Raw genomic sequence first — 18593 nt, 5'->3', positions numbered from 1 at the left:
CTTATTAATGCTGGAATCAGTCCCAATAGTTCTGAAATCATGACTATATGCCAAGCACCATAGCAGGTGAAAGAGAGGTGTGCACAACAAAACCCAGATAGGTGTAAATCTATACAGTCACTTAGGGCCAAACATAGGCCACGTGTAGCCAGGAAAAAACGTCGGGAAAATTCACAAATGAAGTTCTGATATAGATCCTACTGTGAGAATTTAAATTTTCTTTAGGTTAAGATAAACAACAATCTTTGAAAGCATCAGCACGTGAAGCTATTAACCGAGCCCAAATCCCTGCTTAGAAATTCAGATACGCAACTCAAATATACTTAAGACATTCACTATATTTTATTGGCAGACATTATTTTTTCATTTTAAGGGTATGAAGAGTTTCCATCATACACCGAAATGATTTCTGTCAAATGATATCAGGGACTTGTTTCCGTCCCTGCATCAGACCTCGGTATCCGTTTAAGACTAAAGTGGCTAGAATTACCTTCCAACTCCTGCTCCCGACTGTAACTGAGAAAAGTAGAGGAGCCCCAGGAGCCGAGGACACACAGGTAACGGGAGTATCTGGCCAGGACAATGACATTTAGAGTCAATCGCTCTGGGCCCCCAGCTGCGGTTGACAGGCGGGCGTGTCAGAGACAGAGTGTGATGGGAGATAGGGCTGGGCTCTGCCAGGCGGTGCGCGACGACGCCCTTGCCTCGGCCTTCACGGAGCTGAACCCGAGGAGGCCACTCTCCCGACTGCGCCAACACTCCTGCGGTCCCCTGCGCATCCCGCAGTCGGCTGGCAGGTGTGCGCGCTGCGCGGCGGGCGGCTGCGGAACCAGCAGGCGGCGGGGCTGCCGGGCGTCCCGCGAGGGGCTGGCTCGTGGGTGCCGGCCTCCGCACCTGTCTCCTCTCCCTCGCGCCTGCCGGGGATGCTCGCGCACGGCGCCCCCTCGCCTTTAAGCTCGCGGCCCCGGGGGGGCGGCGTGTGTGAGTAACTGGGAGGGGGGCCGCGAGGCGCTCCGCGGAGGGCTCGCCCGGGTTTGTCCGCCGCTGTCACCTGACTTCGTCGGAGGATCTACAGCTGAGGTGGGGGTGGGGATGGGGACGCAGCGCGGAGCGCTAGAGAGACGCGGCGGCGCTGGTGGAGGAGGCGGCGGCGGGCGGGACTCGCTCCTGGGGCCGCGGGCGGCTGGCGTGGGGACCGCGGAGCCGAGGCGGGGGCTGGGCCGGGGCCGGAGGCATCGCGCCGGGGGGCACCGGGTCGGCGCGCGGCCGCACACACCCACCCGGCGCGGCTCGCCTGGGCCGCCCAGGGTCCGCTCGTCCTGCGGCGGGCGGCGCCGCTCCCGGAGGGGTGAGTATCCGCGGCTCCGGCCGGGCGGCTCCGGCCGGGCCCCTCCCCCGCGCCAGGGCCGCTCCGGGAGCCGGAGAGGATAATTCTAGGGCGGAGAGAAGGGCAGTGGCCGGGTGACAGCTCCGCGTCGGGCGGGGGGCTGGGCTGAGCTGTCAGCCCGTCTCGGCTCCGCTGGCGGCGAGGGTGAGGCGCTCAGCGACTTGGGCGCCTCCGCAGAGCCCCCGGGCGGCCCCTGCGGCGAGGATTTGGGTGCGTGGGGGAGGAGCAAGAGCTTTAGCGGAGGTGAGGGGTCCGCGCGAAGGGCCTCGGCGAGGCTCTGGAGACGGAGGCGAAGAAGCAAGGGGAGGCGAGGGCATAACATGGCGCAACGCTAGATAATCTTCTCCGCCCGTGGGAGGACGAACCCTGTGCAGCAGGAGCGCGAGGAGGAGGGAGGCGGCCAGGGCTGGGGTATCCGATTCGTTCTCCGAAGCCTGCAGGGATGCTGAAGAGGAAGCGCTGTGGCGGCGCCCGGGAAGTGGGAGGTGGGCTCCCGTGGGCGCGGCGCCCGGGGAATAACCCAACGCACGCCGGGGCTCGTCTGGCGCGGGGGATGAGGTTGCAAGGAAAGTGCTGATTGTAAGGGGTGTGGGGCTCAGACGAGGCGAGGCGGCCGGCATGGGAGGTGGGGCGGAGACGGTGTCACGATGCTGAGTCTGGTGCCCGCCCTGGGGCTCCGTGACAGCTCCACACCTGCCCACGACCCCCAGGACCCCGTCCCTGGGGCGGGACTGAAGCGCTGAGAAGGCGCCGGGGTGGGGACGTAGAACCGCCGCCGTGTGGCAGGAGGAGGCAAGGCCTGGGTTCTCGGAGGGTAGGGTCTGCGGGTTAAAGCAGGACCATCTCTCCTTCTTTCCTGCAGAAGAGGCGGTAGACGCGGGCAGAGAACATGTCGGGCCAAACGCTCACGGATCGGATCGCTGCGGCCCAGTACAGCGTTACAGGCTCTGCTGTGGCGAGAGCGGTCTGCAAAGCTACCACTCATGAAGTGATGGGCCCCAAGAAAAAGCACCTGGACTGTAAGCATCCCTTTATACGTGCATACGGCAGAGGCTCCCGGGATGCCGGCCGTGTGGCCCCGGCTCGATGTCGATAATGCTGCAGCCTTCGGAACTCCCAAGCCGGGCTGACCTGGAGCTCGGAATCTCCAACACGAGAGGTGTCGCCTTGGGCCAGCTCAGCAACCTTGTCTTTTGAGCCATTTTTTTCCTCCTGTTGACCTCCAAGGTCTTGGTGGAGAAAAATTACATACTAACGTTATAAAATACAGAGAAAGTGTACACCCTGGACATTCTGGATTAGGCGCTTTGCATCTCTTTTCTCTTTTTCTTTTTCCATCCCTCTCCTCCCCCTCTCTGGGTTAGAGAAAATGAGGGGTTGCACAGTCATAACCTAAAAAAAGATGGATTCATGGAAGGTCAAACTTGTCACCCTAGTTATTTCCCAAATACATTCTCCGGTTCTAAAATAGTGTCATCCTTTTCCGGGTTGCTGCTGATAAGGTTTTGTGTGTGAGTAGGGGTGTGTGTGGATGTTTGTGTTTGAGTGTTTGTGGTATGTCACCACACCAAACTGAAATAAATTCGAACTATTGAATGCTGAAATTGTACTTCATAGGTAATGGTGATTTCATTTTACACACCCTGGCACACTTCTTTGTCCCATTCTCAGAAAATGCTGGACAGAAGGATGCTGTGGTGACAAAATGGTTGTGCTTTTCCAGCATTTGAAATGGTGCAATTTTAGAGGAAAACATCTAATGCATAATATTTTTTTTCATATTTGTAATTTGATGGGGAAGAAAGGCTCTGTTTTAATTTGGTATCTATAGATTTCTGAAATATTTCATTTGATTAAAATAGTAAATATTTTGTTATTGATAGGTAAGTAGGGACACTTAGAGAAAGATGTTCATCTGCTTTGGGTAGTGAGGGTCTCTGTAAGTAAGGATGCATTAGAGTATATTCTACAGTTGCTATTCAGTCCTTTTGACCTGCTTAGGATGTTTTCTGGTAAAGCTCAGTGTTGGTGTGGGGAACACAGGCAAAGCCATTCCAGTTTCCCCATCTGGCTTCCATTGCCCATTTTGTGGTGTTCTTTTGCTATGGACCTTCTCCAGTGTCTGCTTAATGCAGCTGAGCAAAAGGCGTCACTAACCCTAGACCTATATATGCATACGCAAAGTTGGATGACACTTACAACTGGACATTGTTAGGGTTTTTCAGTCTTGTGAACCTGTTGTCTTAATAATTGAATAATTTTGCTACTAGAAACTTTACTGAAGGGAAAACACCTTTACTTCTTTTCTGAGTGAGTTTTAACAAAATTTGTTGATTCCAGTGTCATGTGTTATATATGTAGAACAGGATGAGAGAGGCCACCAGAGCAGGGCACCTAACAGACTTGAAATTATAAATTCATGACCAGCTCATTTTCCTGCAGCATGCTGAATCATTTAGTCATCTTTCCATCAGTTTCCCCAACTGTGGAAGGATGACTCATGTCTTAAAGGTGTATTTCATCCTAACAAACCCTTATAATGATGCTGCAGGATATGGATTTGCTAAATGCTATGAAAATGGTAGGTCAGTATATTTATTTCAGAGAATTGTCACAGCTTTGAGCATTCTACTAAAAATCACCCAGATAAAATAAAGACTGACTTTTCCAGACTTAAATATTTATTTACCTTAATCTTTTAGATCTGGAAAACGCCTTTTAAATTTTTTGTAGGGTAGAGGTTTTCCAGTGTCTCCAGCAAATAATGTGAGTGGGGTGGTTTTGAAGATAGGAAACATAGGGGGAGATTCCATATTAGAATAAAGAAGCTTAAACAGGGACTGGTGTTGAATTATTAATAGGAATAATCATAATAGCAACACATTTATTGAGCATTTACTATATGCTAGCACTGGGCTTTATTTAAACTGTTAATTTATCACTAAACAGTTGAGGGAACCACTGTTCAAGGAGAGTAATTTAACTTTCATGGCTTTTGAGCGCTGCACTTGACTGCCGTCTGTAGTTTATTTAGTAATATTCTGCAGTATAAGAGGGGATATTAGCTCAGAATTCCTTGCAAAGTTCTTTATTCTAACAGTAGACTAGCTTAGTAATTTATTCACAGGTCTTCAGTAACGCCAGTTAAAAAGGTGAGTTATACCTATTATTAAAATATGGAAGCACGTAACTAAGTTCTGCATAGGCACTGAAGTTATCGTTAGTAATTGGTGTTTTAGTTTTGAAAATATTAAATTCTAGTTGGGAGGAAAGGAGCACAAAAGGTAGAGATAGGATTGATTTTTTAAAAAATTCATAATTAGTTTGGTTTGTATGTCAATTTTTAAAAAAATTTTTTATGGTTACATCAATCTGACTATACCTGAACCCACTGCTCAATCTTAACACAAGAAAAAGAGAGACAAGGAGGCATTGTGTGCCTCCTGATGTGATACTACAGGTTATGCTATTCAGGAAGTATGGGTCACCGCCATGAAGTGTTGTTTTTTCCTTATACCATTGTACAACAACCACTCTATCTAGTTTCAGAACATTTCTAACACTCTAATATAAAACTCCTTACACATTAAGTGTTTTTTCCCCATTTCCTCAATCACCCCAGCTGCTGGTGACCTTTTGTGTCTGACTTCACTCATTTAGCATAATGTTTTGAAGATTATAGCGTGTTTCAGTAGTTCATTCTTTCTTAAGGCTGAATAGTATTCCATTGTATTTATATGCCACAATGTTTATTCATCTGTTGGTAGACATTTGAGTGGTTTCCACCTTTTGGATATTGTGAATAGTGTTTGTATGAACCTGCCTGTTCTCAATTCTTTGGGCTATGTCCTTAGGGGAATTTGGGGGTCATATATTAATTCTGCTTTTAATAGTAATTCTGTGTTAATAGTTTAGAATCACCAAACTTTCCAGGGTTTTCCAGGGTGGCTGAACCATTTTGCATTCATCCCAGCAGTGTATAGAGGGTTTCAGTCTTTCCACATCCTTGCCAACACCTGTTATTTTCCTTTTTTTTCCCCCCTATTCTAGCCATTGTAGTGGTTGTGAAGTAATACCTCATCGTGAGTTTGAGTTGCATTTCCCTAATGACTAATGATGTTGAGCATCTTTTCATGTGCTTATTGGCCATTTGTATACCTTCTTTGGAGAAATGTCTATTCAAGTCCTTGGTCCTATTTTAATTTAATTTGGGTTTTTCATCTTTTTGTTGTTGAGCCTCAAAAGTTCTCTATATATTCTAGTAGTAAACCCTTATAAGATATGTGATTTGCAAATGTATTCTGCCATCTTTAGGTGTCATTTCCTTTTTGTGATAACGACCTTTGATACACTAAAGCTTTTAATTTTGATAAAGTACAGTTTATTTTTTCTATCATTGCTTATGCTTTCGATGGCAGATGTAGGAATCTATTTTAAAATCCAAGGTCATGAATATTTACTCCTATGTTCTGAGTTTTTTGGTTTTAGCTATTATATTTAGGTTGTTGTTTCTTTTGAGTTAATTTCTGTATGTACAGAACTTGTTTAGTTTGAAGTTATATCGCAAGTGTGTAAGAATAGAGTTTATGATTTTGTGATTTTTTAAAAATCAGATTAATTGGATGGTCTCTGCCTTTTTATGGAATGTGTATTTTTTTTAAAATTAGTTGTTTTCTCTCTTTTTTAAAAATTTTATTTATTTATTTATTTCTCTCCCCTCCCCCCCCCCACCCTGGTTGTCTGTTCTCTGTGTCTATTTGCTGTGTCTTCTTTGTCTGCTTCTGTTGTTGTCAGCGGCATGGGAATCTGTGTTTATTTTTGTTGCGTCATCTTGTTGTGTCATTTCTCCGTGTGTGCAGCACCATTCCTGGGCAGGCTGCACTTTCTTTTGTGCTGGGCTGCTCTCCTTACGGGGTGCACTCCTTGCGCGTGGGGCTTCTGTACGCAGGGGACACCCCTGCATGGCAGGGCACTCCTTGTGTGCATCAGCACTGTGTATGGGCCAGCTGCACATGGGTCAAGGAGGCCCAGGGTTTGAACCTTGGACCTCCCATGTGGTAGACGGATGCCCTAACCACTGGGCCAAGTCCGCCGCTGGAATATGTATTTAATATTCTTTAAAGTACTGGTTAAAAAGATAATTTTTTTCTCTTTAGGTTGATAGGCCAAGAAAATTATTGTTGTTGATTATGGTCCTTTTTTAAATGATGCTTAATGGTATATAATTTATATACTTGAAAAATTATTTTTAACATCTGGGGACATAATTACATTACATATGGTGATAAGGTGGAAATAAAGGAACTCTAGACATATCTTCCCAGATAGTTTTGTCAATAACAGTATATTTCTTGGAAGAAAATACATATTTAGAAAAATATCCCCAAAGGCAGTAGTTATCTATTAAATTTAAAGGATAGGCCAACGTTAATTATGTAAATAACGATGGTATATTTTAAGGTAATTTTATTTTATTTTTTTGTTTTTTTAAAGATTTATTTTATTTATTTATCTCCCCTTCCTCCGCCCCCCTCCGCCCCAGTTGTCTGTTCTCTGTGTCCATTTGCTGCGTGTTCTTTTTTGTCCACTTCTGTTGTCAGCAGCATGGGAATCTGTGTTTCTTTTTGTTGCATCATCTTGTGTCAGCTCTCTGTATGTGTGTGGCGCCATTCCTGGGCAGGCTGCACTTTCTTTCACCCTGGGCAGCTCTCCTTACGGGGTGCACTCCTTGCGCATGGGGCTCCCCTGTGCGGGGGGCACCCCTGTGTGTCACGGCACTCCTTGAGCACATCAGCACTGCGTGTGGGCCAGCTCCACACAGATCAAGGAGGCCTGAGGTTTGAACCACAGACCTCCCATGTGGTAGACGGATGCCCTATCCACTGGGCCAAGTCTGCTTCCCTTAAGGTAATTTTAGATTAAGATAAATTTTTATTTTTTACTTTACCCATCTGTAATAATGCTGCCCTTTGTACCTGAAAATTAAACACCTAACCACTGTTACTTTTACTTTACTTTTCTGGGTACAGCTATAAAATCTTACCTCCTTTCCCTTGAACTTTTTGCACATTTTGATAGCACATAAAACATCTAGGACACAATAAGCCAACTTCTTCATCATTACTGTTTCATGCTTTGGGGAGTTTTCCTTTTCTCTTTTGTGGTTGATGCCCTAAAGGATAGCCCAAGACAAATAATAAGACAAATAGCAATATCCAGTAGTTCCTTGTCTACACTCAGGTATGAAAGGCCTAATATTTACCCAAGTTCTGTGTCAAGTTTTAAAAAATAAATTGGGTGGGCCAGAGTAATAACCAGAAATTCTGAAGGTTTTGCAATTCTGGTATGAGATTTGTTTCAGTTAATAGCTCTTATGAACTATTTTTTATATGCTACATTTTTAAGTACTCTAAGATCAACAAAATTTATTACTATTAACATCAAATAGGACTTTATGAGAAGCCAAATTGGTTATCAGTATTCTATTTTTAATACCTTTTCTAAACCCTTTTGAGGAGTTTTAATAATGATCTTTCCCCTATAGTTGCTTCAATTTCTGAATCTCATATTTAAAGGCTAATGGCATTCTACTAATTATTCTTTTTCTTCCCAATTAAGAAAAAATAAGATTGTATTTTTTATAGGAATATCTGTTAAAAGTAGTGAGAGATATGGGCTGTGTTTGAGTCAAGGCAAATATTGGCAAACTACCAGAAAATTCCTGCTGCTTTCATTTTTTCATAAAATATCTGCAAAAAAAATTTTGCAAGAAAACCTAGAAATTGTAAACCTCAAGATTAATTTGCATTACATAAGCTTATCTAGTGCATATGAAGTATACTTTGATTTATATATATGCTATTGTCATACTAATTCAATGGATATAACATATTTATATCACTAATGACTAATAGGACGTTCTGTGGTGCTGAAAGAAAAACAATAAGCATAGCTCATTGGATAGGATTAAAATAATATATAAAATTTTACTGAAAACTATGATAACTTTCAATATGAGGTATACCATCGTGCTGTAAATTCCTTTTTCTTTGGCATCAATTGTTCTCATTTAATTACTTCTTATTGTTTAAATACATGCTCTCATTTTTCTGTGCCAAGGCATACTCTGGTTCCTTCTTCTTTTTTTTTTTTTAAAGATTTATTTATTTTATTTAATTTCCCCCCCTCCCCTGGTTGTCTGCTCTTGGTGTTTGTTTGCTGCGTCTTGTTTCTTTGTCCGCTTCTGTTGTCGTCAGCGGCACGGGAAGTGTGGGCGGCGCCATTCCTGGGCAGGCTGCTCTTTCTTTTCACGCTGGGCGGCTTTCCTCACGGGCGCACTCCTTGCGCGTGGGGCTCCCCCACGCGGGGGACACCCTTGCGTGGCACGGCACTCCTTGCGCGCATCAGCACTGCGCATGGCCAGCTCCACACGGGTCAAGGAGGCCCGGGGTTTGAACCGCGGACCTCCCATATGGTAGACGGACGCCCTAACCACTGGGCCAAAGTCCGTTTCCCTGGTTCCTTCTTCTTGAATGCCCAATCCATTTTCTTCAGGGACTTCTGATTTAACCAGAAGTTAAATCAGATTTAAGCCCATGGCTTAGAATAGACTTAGTTATTTTTTGGACAGTCTACAAGAGATGGGGAAAATATACTTCTGAAAAACATTTAAGCCCATTAGTAGTTACATTATAAATCTATAAGGGGTCCAGTCTTTCTGTTCCTGTGACATTCTAGGATGATGCCCAGTGTTCCAGGATGGGAGAAAAGAGATCATGTGAGGGTTTAGGGTTTAGGGTTTAGAAATGGCTTAAAAATAATTAAACATGCTTTATATCAGATTGTGGAACAAAAAAATTTTTTCTGGGTCTTTTTACTTATTTTCATAAGAATGCCTTTTTATGGTATGATGTTAAATATATTTGGGTCACTTTAGATATTTTTTCCTTTGTGGAAATCAGTGTGATTAGTAGATACTTTTTCAGAACCAGGATAAAATTGCTGTCTCAAACTGATTTTTTAAAAAATTGCCTTAGGGATTTAAAAATATATATATATGAAAAAAAAATATGAAACTATTAAATAGATCACTTCCTATCTTAATTGCAATATTAGCTTGCAGCATTTTAGATTAAAATCTAGATTTTTGGCATATTGCCATAGTAGTTTTAATGTTTAATAAATTGCTGCTGCCGTCTTATATCTGTGCACTTAGTTTGTCATGGTTCTCTCTCTTTGCTTTTCACAAATATCCTTTAATAGTCTTTAAACAAAATAAATATCCTTACCTCTTCCCTTTAAATTTGATTGATGCTGGGATAGGGTATTCTTTGAAGTTTATTTTGGTTTAGTAACTTGATAAAGAAGGTCAGAAGTCAGATATAATGCTACTCCCTGAAGGCAGAAAATGTTTTCCTTATAGAATTATATTTTAGGTGACTCAACTCCTGAGCCAGCATCTAGTGAGAGAGCCTTTGAATATAATCATAGTGTATTATCTGAAAAGTCACATTTTTTACTGTTAAAATATCTATTCTTCAGTTTTACTTCTTTGGGTAAATCCCTTTCTCTTTCTTAGAGGCATGTATTGTTTGCTTGTGAAGGAAAATGCTGGCTGTATGTTTTTTCTTAGGCATGTATGTAATTTGGGGTTCACTTTATCCTTCTCATAAAGAGGAGAGTAGTTGAATGGTATACCCAGTATCAGCTGTACAATGACCTATGAACAAGAACTGTTGGACTCTTCTTGAGAGCATATGGGGGAAAATACAAACTAGAGAGAGAATTGTACCCTGGACCCCACAGCCTTTCTGTGGTGGTCTTTATGCTGCTTCTTCATTTATCCCAAAGGTGTAAGGATCTCAGTGTTTCTCTATTATGCATCAAAGAGGATCTAGTTTCTTTGAAATAATTTTATGATATACTATTCCCGGCTACTAAGGCAAGAGAGGAACATCTATATCTTTGCTTACTTTGTGTGGTTTTTGTTTGTTTGTTTTCTTGCCTGATTGATAATTTTTTCAGGGTTGATACTTTTGTTCTAAACTATAACTCTCCTCCTCTCTACATTAGCTATTTTTCCAGGCATCCATATCTTTCCTCCTCTTCTTCTATCTGCTTTGAAAAACAAACAGTCCGCACAGAACTCTCTTTAGACTAAAAGACCTGTTCCAGCAACCAACCTTGCATCTCTTTTCTTTCACAACCAAGCTTCTTTTTTTTCATTTCTCTCCCTCCTCCCCCTCCCCTCCCCCACCCCTCCCCTCCCCTCCCCTCCATTACACTGTCTCATTCCATCCTGATATCTTCAGATATACCTTTCATGTTTTTAACTGTTTCTTTGCTGTTCATTATGCTTTGTTTTTCATGTCTTCCAGTTCACAAATTCTCTTTTTGACTGTGTCTTGTCACTTTTAACTCATCCTTAATTTAAATTTTCATTAATTCATATTTTCCATTTTTAAAATGTTTTCAAATTTGCTTATTTTTTGATAGTATGTTTTTTTCTTCATTTTTGAGCTCCTCTTTTATTTCTTTACCATTATAAATACAACTTATTTTATATTCTGTCTCTTATGGGTCCATTACTTGAAGTTCTGTCTCTGCTGGGGGTTTTCGCCTGACCCTTAATCTGAATTGTTTTCCTGTGTGTTTTATAATTTTTGATTCTGAGACCATGTTGGTTAAAGCCTCATGTATGGGAATCCTGGGAAGCCTAGGATCACCTAAAGAGAATATACATTTGCTGCTATTAAGTTCCACAGGGTGCTGCCCTGTTGGTATCACCTTAGGTTAATTTCTGGTCTTAGAGTTCCCCATCTCATGTAGGTACAGGTCTGTATTCTCATCTGCAATTTGAAAATCCAAAAATCTAGGAAAGCCACAACTCTTTTTGTAAGTCATTTTGTGGCAAAACCTGATGATATCATTTTTATACTACCTAGTATAAATGTTTATATGTTGTCCCACATATAAATATTAATTGTTTTATTATCATTTGCTGCCCAGATTATGCCAGGTTGCTACCTAATATATGGTATATGCACCATATTATCTTGGTGCAATTTGAAAATTCCTCAGTTCTGAAAATACATACAGTCCCAAGGGTTTGGATAAAGGAATGTGAATCTGTAGTACAAATCTGAATCCCAGAATGCACAAGGGGTGATCTATGGTTACAAATGCCTAGGAAATTTTTTTCCCCCTCATCTTCCCAGATTCTAGGCTGGAAAGTTTTCCTGTTGGCTCCTTTTGCTGGAAGGTGTTCTTTCCCCCCCCCTAATTGTACTAAGGCAGTAACCCTTTGATGGATCCAATTTTATGTGGACATCTTAGTTACAGCTAGCCATCTTGCTTAGGCCTAAGGCCTCCTCTCTGCTCCCCACAGGCCTGTTAAAATCTAAGTATCTAGGTTGCTTATATTAACACATGTCTTCAGGGCAGGCTTCTTTTCAGTTATCAGTTTACCATGCTGGCATTCTGTAACTTTTTTCTTCTGTGGCTCTGAGTACTGTCTTTATTTTCTTTTAGGTTCAGCCAAATGAACAGAAAGATGCCTGTAATATATTTCTATTTTACTGGGTAACTTTTTTCATGATAGCCCACTTGTATGCTGGAAGTGGAACTAGGTTGTGTTCCTATCCTCTGTTCTTGCTTTCTCGCATCCATCCATATACACCACACAGTTCACTCCTGAGCTATTTTGAGAGTCATTAGATTCATTATATTCTGCATTACCGCTGGACCTTTGCACAAGCCTTTTCTGTGTTTTTCTGTGTGTGTATATATATAATCTCATTTCTAAAACCTAGTTTTCGGCATTCCTTCTCAGTGCTTAGATATTTTCCTATTTTATATCACCCACAGCTCAGTGAGGGGATTCTGGTTAGTGGTTTGTTTCTTCCTCTACTCTGAGTTTCTTTGAGGCTGTCTTATTCCTAACACCAATCAAAGGTTTTGGTAAATAATTTTTGAATACTTGGTTATTTCACATGTCCCTAATTTTAGGACTCTTTTTCCCATCATGAACTTTCTGTATAAAGATTTTACTTTTTCCTGCTAACTGTGTAGAAGAGCAAGGACAAAAAATTCACTCTCAAGGTTATGAAAGCAATAGAAGTGTAATATTGGAGAGAAAAATGTTAAATTTGCTTAATTTACATAGTTAATACACATCTCCTTATAGGCCCTCAACACATATCTTCCTGTGGTATCAAAAAATTTAATTTGGGGAAATGTATAACCTTGATATGAAAAGTTAAAACAATGAGCAAGTTAGTAAATAGGAAAAATGTCAGACTTTTAACAGCTAAATCTATAGTATTTTGGGTTGTGGATTTAAAGCGTATGTGTACTTCTCTTGATATATGTAATTGTGAACTTCTTGGTACATATCATGAAGTCAGTAGATATTAGATGATACGATATTAATGTTAGAAAAAATCCATCCGCATTTTTGTGTGTGTATGTGTGCACACACTTTCCTTAGTTCGTTTTAAATAGGATGCAGTTGGGGAGTATAGCTTTTCAATATCCATTTTATAATTTGTAAGTACATACATTATGAACAGTAAGGATAGTTAAAGAAAAGCATTATTTCAAAAGTTGTTGCATACTCTCAATTTTTACTAAAATCATATTATTCCTAACTTTTATCATTAACCACATGAGGGTTTTAGAAATGCAGTGAAGAAAAGGGATAAGTTTAAGCTAAAACTTGGGATTCTTTTGCCTTTGTGAAGAGAGCAATAAATGTTTAGCATATTTAATTTGACTTTTAATGACCTATTTAGAAGAAATTAGAAATTACCTTCAGTGTTGAGACTTTCAGAAGCTTATTATCACAATCTCATTATTTATTAATTTAACAAGTATTTGGGTATTTACCGCATGCCAGGAATTGTTCCAGGAGGCACGGATACCATGGTGAACAAGATACACACAGGCCCTGGAATCAGAGAGCTTGAGACTTAGTAGGAAAGGCAGAATATGAAAAAAATAATTACAGATGATTCAGAAAGAATTAAGTTTCAACAGAGGAGGTGAAGATTACCATGGAGATGCATTGCAGAGGAAGGGTTGTTTCAGCCCCGACATGAAGAATGAGTGGGACTTATCTACAAGAGGTGTGGGCAGGGATTGTTAGGGTAGTATTTCGGAAGAGGCTCAGAGACAGCAAGGCATCTTTTAGGAACGTAAAGAAGCCAAGGGAGGCTGGAAAACTGAGTTCAAGGGCAGTGAATATTAACAAATAAGACCAGAGTTGTGAACAGAGCCAGATCCAGAAAGCTTCGTGGGCTAGAGAGAATCTTAGAAGTTGTCCATCCTCTTCATTTTTACAAATGAGGAAACTGAGCCCCAAAGCGACAAAATTATACACTCTGTATATGTTAATACTGAAGTTATTTTCTGTCTACCTTGAACAGATGCCCTAATATGCTGTTCCTTTTTTCACCTATGTTTGATTGCTGGGTCTATGCTCAAAAAATATTCTCTGTTCAGGTCATATGGGAAATGTCCAAATATTTAAATATATGCATGTGAATTACGTGTATATATGTATATTTTTGTATGTGCATATTCATAGTACATATACACACTTTTATATCTGCATTCAAATCCACCATAGTGCAAACTAAACTAGGATATTTCTTACCCAGTAGATGATCATGAAGCAGTTCTTGATGGTGTTCCAGCTCTTGTCCTGCTAGCTTGACCTCCTTTCATCTTTTCCCTCTTCCTGTCTGTTGTTTGTTTCCTGGGTAGCGTTGGATGTTGACTCCAGAGAATGCAACAAATGCTGTTCATGAAAATGAAGTCTAAACAGATTATAGACTAGTATAATTTACTTGAACATCTTCTAAAAACTACGTATTAAAGTCAATTTAATTTAAAATCGTTTAGTTTGATCTTATTTTGGTGACATAATTTTTAAGATTCCTGAACTATCACCACTAAAATAATGGAATTTTGTAAGGAAGTTTTCTTAACTGTTAAAAATGCAAAACAAAACCCAAAAATAAACCCCTATCACCATAGTTTATTAAATTTATCTAAGTATATTCATACAATATTTTACAGGTTTTGTCTGTTAGCATTAAAGTTTTTAAAATTTAGGTTAAGAAGATAGCTGTTTTCATATCACCATCCTTTCTAATTCTTTTCCTAAAAATATTAAAAAGACATCAGAAGGTATTCCATTGATTCTCCTTAAGAGTTGAGATAGAATTTTTTAAAAGGTTTTGTATAATCTCACTGTTAACCTGATTAGTGTCCACCTGTGCAACCCAAAATTAGTTTTGTTGCTTTTTCCCATACTCCAACATAATTGCAGTATGTTCATGTATTTCTGGCCTCCTCCTTAAATATTTTAACATTTAACATGATTTTTGACCACCTTTGAATGAGCATGAGCACACCCATGGATTATGTGGGAGGCTGTATTAGTGAGTGGGCCAAACCAACTATTTAACATCTGCCTCTCCTCACTGCTTTGTGGTTCTCACTCACTCTTTTTTTCCCCACAATAATTCTCATTATGGTTCCAAAGAAGTCACTTAATTTTCGGTTATAGTTCATTGCATTTTGTAAGATAACTGTGTGTTGTAGGGACATTATTATGTCACAGGTCTGTTGCATACATATACATCTCAGGGGAAGAGAAGTTTAACTTTGGCCTTTGTTGTGAACTGTACTAGAGTTCATGGAGTAATGCTTTGAGTTCAGAAAGAAGCTTTCCCTCCGTTCAAGTCAGCATTTCTTTCTCAGGTGAGAAAAAAAGAGTATGAATCAGGAATTCAATGGGAGTGTAAATTGGTATAAGTGTTTGGGAGGAAAGATTGGCGATAATCAAAAATCCTTGAAAATCCTTTCACTCAGCAATCTGAGTTCTAGAAATCTATGTCAAAGAAAAAATGGGAAAATAGAAAATATATATATATATATTCAATGGTATTTGTTGAAGCAATGTATATAGGAACAAAAAATTGAATACACCTAAATACCTGATTAGAAAATGACGGCGTATCCAAACAACAAGATATGAACAGCCTTGAAAAATGAGGTTGTCCAAATATCTTTAATACAGAATGATAATTTTATGAGGTATGATTCAGTTTTCATTTAAAAAAACAACAGTATATACTTGTAACAGATACTTGCAAGAAGTTTGCCAAAATGTTGACTGTGGTTTGGAGGATTTTTGCTACTTTATATACTCATATAAATGTTATTAGTCATATTAGTCATAACTGTTTTGTTTGCAGGTTACAGGACTATAGATCAAATTAGTTTGGGCAATGAGGAGAATTTGGCCTTTGTAACCAACCTGAGGAAAAGGCAGGGATGAAACTAGATCTCTTGGTCAGAATCTCCCTTCACCCCAGTCTCTCCCGTTTCTATTCTATGCGATAGTGGTAGAGCATCTGCTTTATTTGATCACACTAACTTTCTCCAGTGTGTCTGGAAACCTGTGGCCCAAAGCTCTCTGGCCCACATCATCACGGCATAACTGAGAGAAAAGGACTCACTTCCTAGAGCTAGGGTTTTACAAAATCATAGAGAAGAAATCTAATCTGCTTGGGTGAGGTCATGATTGATACCTGTGGCTACATGATGAGATACCAGGATTGTTAGTCTCAACTAGAACTACCTGGTTGGTAATCTCAAAAGCTCAGTGACTTGATAAAAGTTTCATTTCTTGCTCACATCACGGTCTGCTATGAATGGTTCCTTCGAACTAGAAGCTTCTTCCATCTAGGGGTTCTATAATGTAGAGCTTCAGAGTCTCCCACTGGATTCTGTGCATCTAGCTGACAAAGGAAGACAGAATGGAGAAGATTTAAGTCTTGTCCTAGAGGTAACATCCGTCATTTCTGCCAGTATCTCATTAGCTAGAACTTAGTGACCTCAACAAAATGAAGGAGAGTTCAGGAAATGAAGTCATAGCCCAGGAGGAAGAAGTAAATGAAATGTGAACATACAGCATTGACTCTGCCATACCAAAGTTGAAAAATTTGATTATGGTTTGTCACTAATTTATGTCACTGAAATCTCCAGAGATTTCACAATTGTAGTACTGTGGTCATTACTATTTAACAATAGGCTGACTACTGTTTTTTGTGTGTTTTTTTCTGTGAGAGCAAATGATTCTGGGCATGGGCTAATGACTGGCCAGGAGACTCAGTGCATGTTCCTCCATCCTTAGCAGACTCTGCAAATTGTACATGAGACTCTTTTCTGCAAAGCTTTGATTTGGCTTCAAAATGCATCTGTACACAGTGCTTTGGATTTCCACTGTCAGTCATAGTTAACATAAGATGCCTTCCCTTCCCTAGGCCATTTTTCTGTCCTGGATACTAAGGCAAATTGCTCACCGCATTTCCAGACACCCCAGAACTGGCATTCAATTTGTATAGTACCATGCCTATGATTTGTCTACCTGGGACTTTTTCTCTAGAAGTTGTAATTTAGTGATTTGTGTAGTTAGAAGAAACTCTTCTTCACTCCATTTGATAGCAGGAGAAGGTTGTTCTTGATTTGATATTTTGCATTAATGGAGGTGGTTATATCTATTGTGAGACAGGGGAAGAATGCTTTTGATTTTGCATTTAAAATTTAAATTTTGTCCAAGCATCAAGTCTAATATTAATCACTTGACTTAAAATATGAATTATGTAAAGCATAATAATTGAATTTTAATACTCAAGAAATTTTCTTTGAGTTGCTACTTAGCAACTCTATATGAATATGTTTTTTAATGTAAGATGATGTTTAATTTGTTTGATGTATATTACATTAACAGTTTGTCTTTTCTGGCAAAATTTAAATGAAGGAAAATAAAGGGGTGAAGGAGAGGCTAATAATGTGTGAGTGATTGCTGTGCCTGGCTCCTGTAAATGATCACTGATCCTCACAAAACTCTTGTGAAGCAAATAAGAAAAAAGGCCCAAAAATGTTAGGAAACTCTTCCAAGGCTCCACAAAAAGTGAATAAGTCAGGATCCTTGTTTCAGGTATTTTGTGGAGTTTTGGTTTTTTTCCCCTGCATCATGTTTTTTGCTTGTTTATCTGTGTCTTCATGTCCTCAAGTGACAGTAAATCCAAACAAAAAGAGTTAAAACATCATAGGATTGTTTTAGGAGTGAGAGCTAAATGAAAACCCCTTTGAAGGTCCTTCTCTGTGACCAATGGGGAAAAAGGTGGAGGGTGGGGGGGCGGCAGGTTGTTCTGATGACTGCTCTTGACCTGATCTCACCCCTCATCATTCAGTTTTTTTTTGATGATTCGCTACCAAAGCATTTATTTTAACACTCTTTTTAATTGAGGATCTTGGGAGCTGAGGACTAGCTTAAGAGCACTGCTTAGTCATCAGAGATCAAGTGTGAGTTTGGGCTCCTTCACTTTCTGGCTGTGATCTTGGCCAGGTTAACTTAATTTCTATGGGCCTCAATCTCTTCAAGGCTCCATGTGGTTATAGTGCATTTAAATGAATGCATTTGTTTAAAACAAAAAAACACACACAAAAAAACAGCAAGAACAATAACAACATACTTCAACCCTAAATTACTCTACAAATTATTGTTGTTAGAGGAAAAAGCCTTTTAGACCCCAACAGTTATCTTCCTAGGTATCTTTCAGGTACTGTATGAAGCAGTAAACATGCAAAAAGGAACCCAGCCTTTCCTCCTCCACATTTATCTTTGGCTTCTGTTTGAGAGATGGTAGTTTATTCCTGGAAAAAAGACATGAAAATGGAATGGGGCTATTAAACCTTTACTATGTGGTTTCATGATCTTATTTTTGTTCTGATGACAAATATTAGTACAAATTATCCTAATATAAGTAGATATTTAAGTTTAACTAAAATCATCTCCTTAAACACAAATATATTGAAATGTCTGTTATGACTTAATTCTCTTAGCATAGATTATTGAGACTTGGCAGTATATGTTTAGACTTGGCATTTTTAGGTATTATTTTAAACTTTTCAAATAGTAAAAGAGGGCTATTGCTTCTTTAAGGAAAATAATGGTGTTTATCCATTGCATTGTATGCCACACGCAGGAAGTGACAAAGCTGAACTAATGGAGTGACTTTATTATTGGGCCTGGTTTTTCCAGGGTACACATTCTTTAAAACTTTATATTTTGAAATTTTTTCAAGTTTATGGGACAGTTAAAAAATAATACATACACCATACATAGAAC

The 18593-nt window shown here is 40.0% G+C and overlaps 1 protein-coding gene across 2 annotated transcripts in view; it reads left to right on the top strand.

The window, feature by feature from the left end:
• The first annotated feature begins 547 nt into the window (after positions 1 to 547).
• The window catches only part of SNAP91 (synaptosome associated protein 91), a 159653-nt gene continuing 141607 nt past the window's right edge, over positions 548 to 18593 (top strand). Inside the window, exons 1-2 of one of the 2 annotated variants that reach the window (XM_058307097.2) lie at positions 548 to 797; positions 2250 to 2406. In XM_058307097.2, coding sequence (XP_058163080.1) covers positions 2277 to 2406 — 130 coding nt within the window. In that variant the 5' untranslated portion in view covers positions 548 to 797; positions 2250 to 2276. Of the gene's footprint in view, positions 798 to 841; positions 1081 to 2249; positions 2407 to 18593 lie in introns of those variants that run through there. The other variant, XM_058307098.2, reaches the window with a different exon arrangement.

The sequence above is a fragment of the Dasypus novemcinctus genome, chromosome 11 (genome assembly GCF_030445035.2).
Source record: "Dasypus novemcinctus isolate mDasNov1 chromosome 11, mDasNov1.1.hap2, whole genome shotgun sequence".
NCBI lineage: Eukaryota > Metazoa > Chordata > Mammalia > Cingulata > Dasypodidae > Dasypus > Dasypus novemcinctus.
This window is presented reverse-complemented; position numbering and strand designations above follow the sequence as displayed.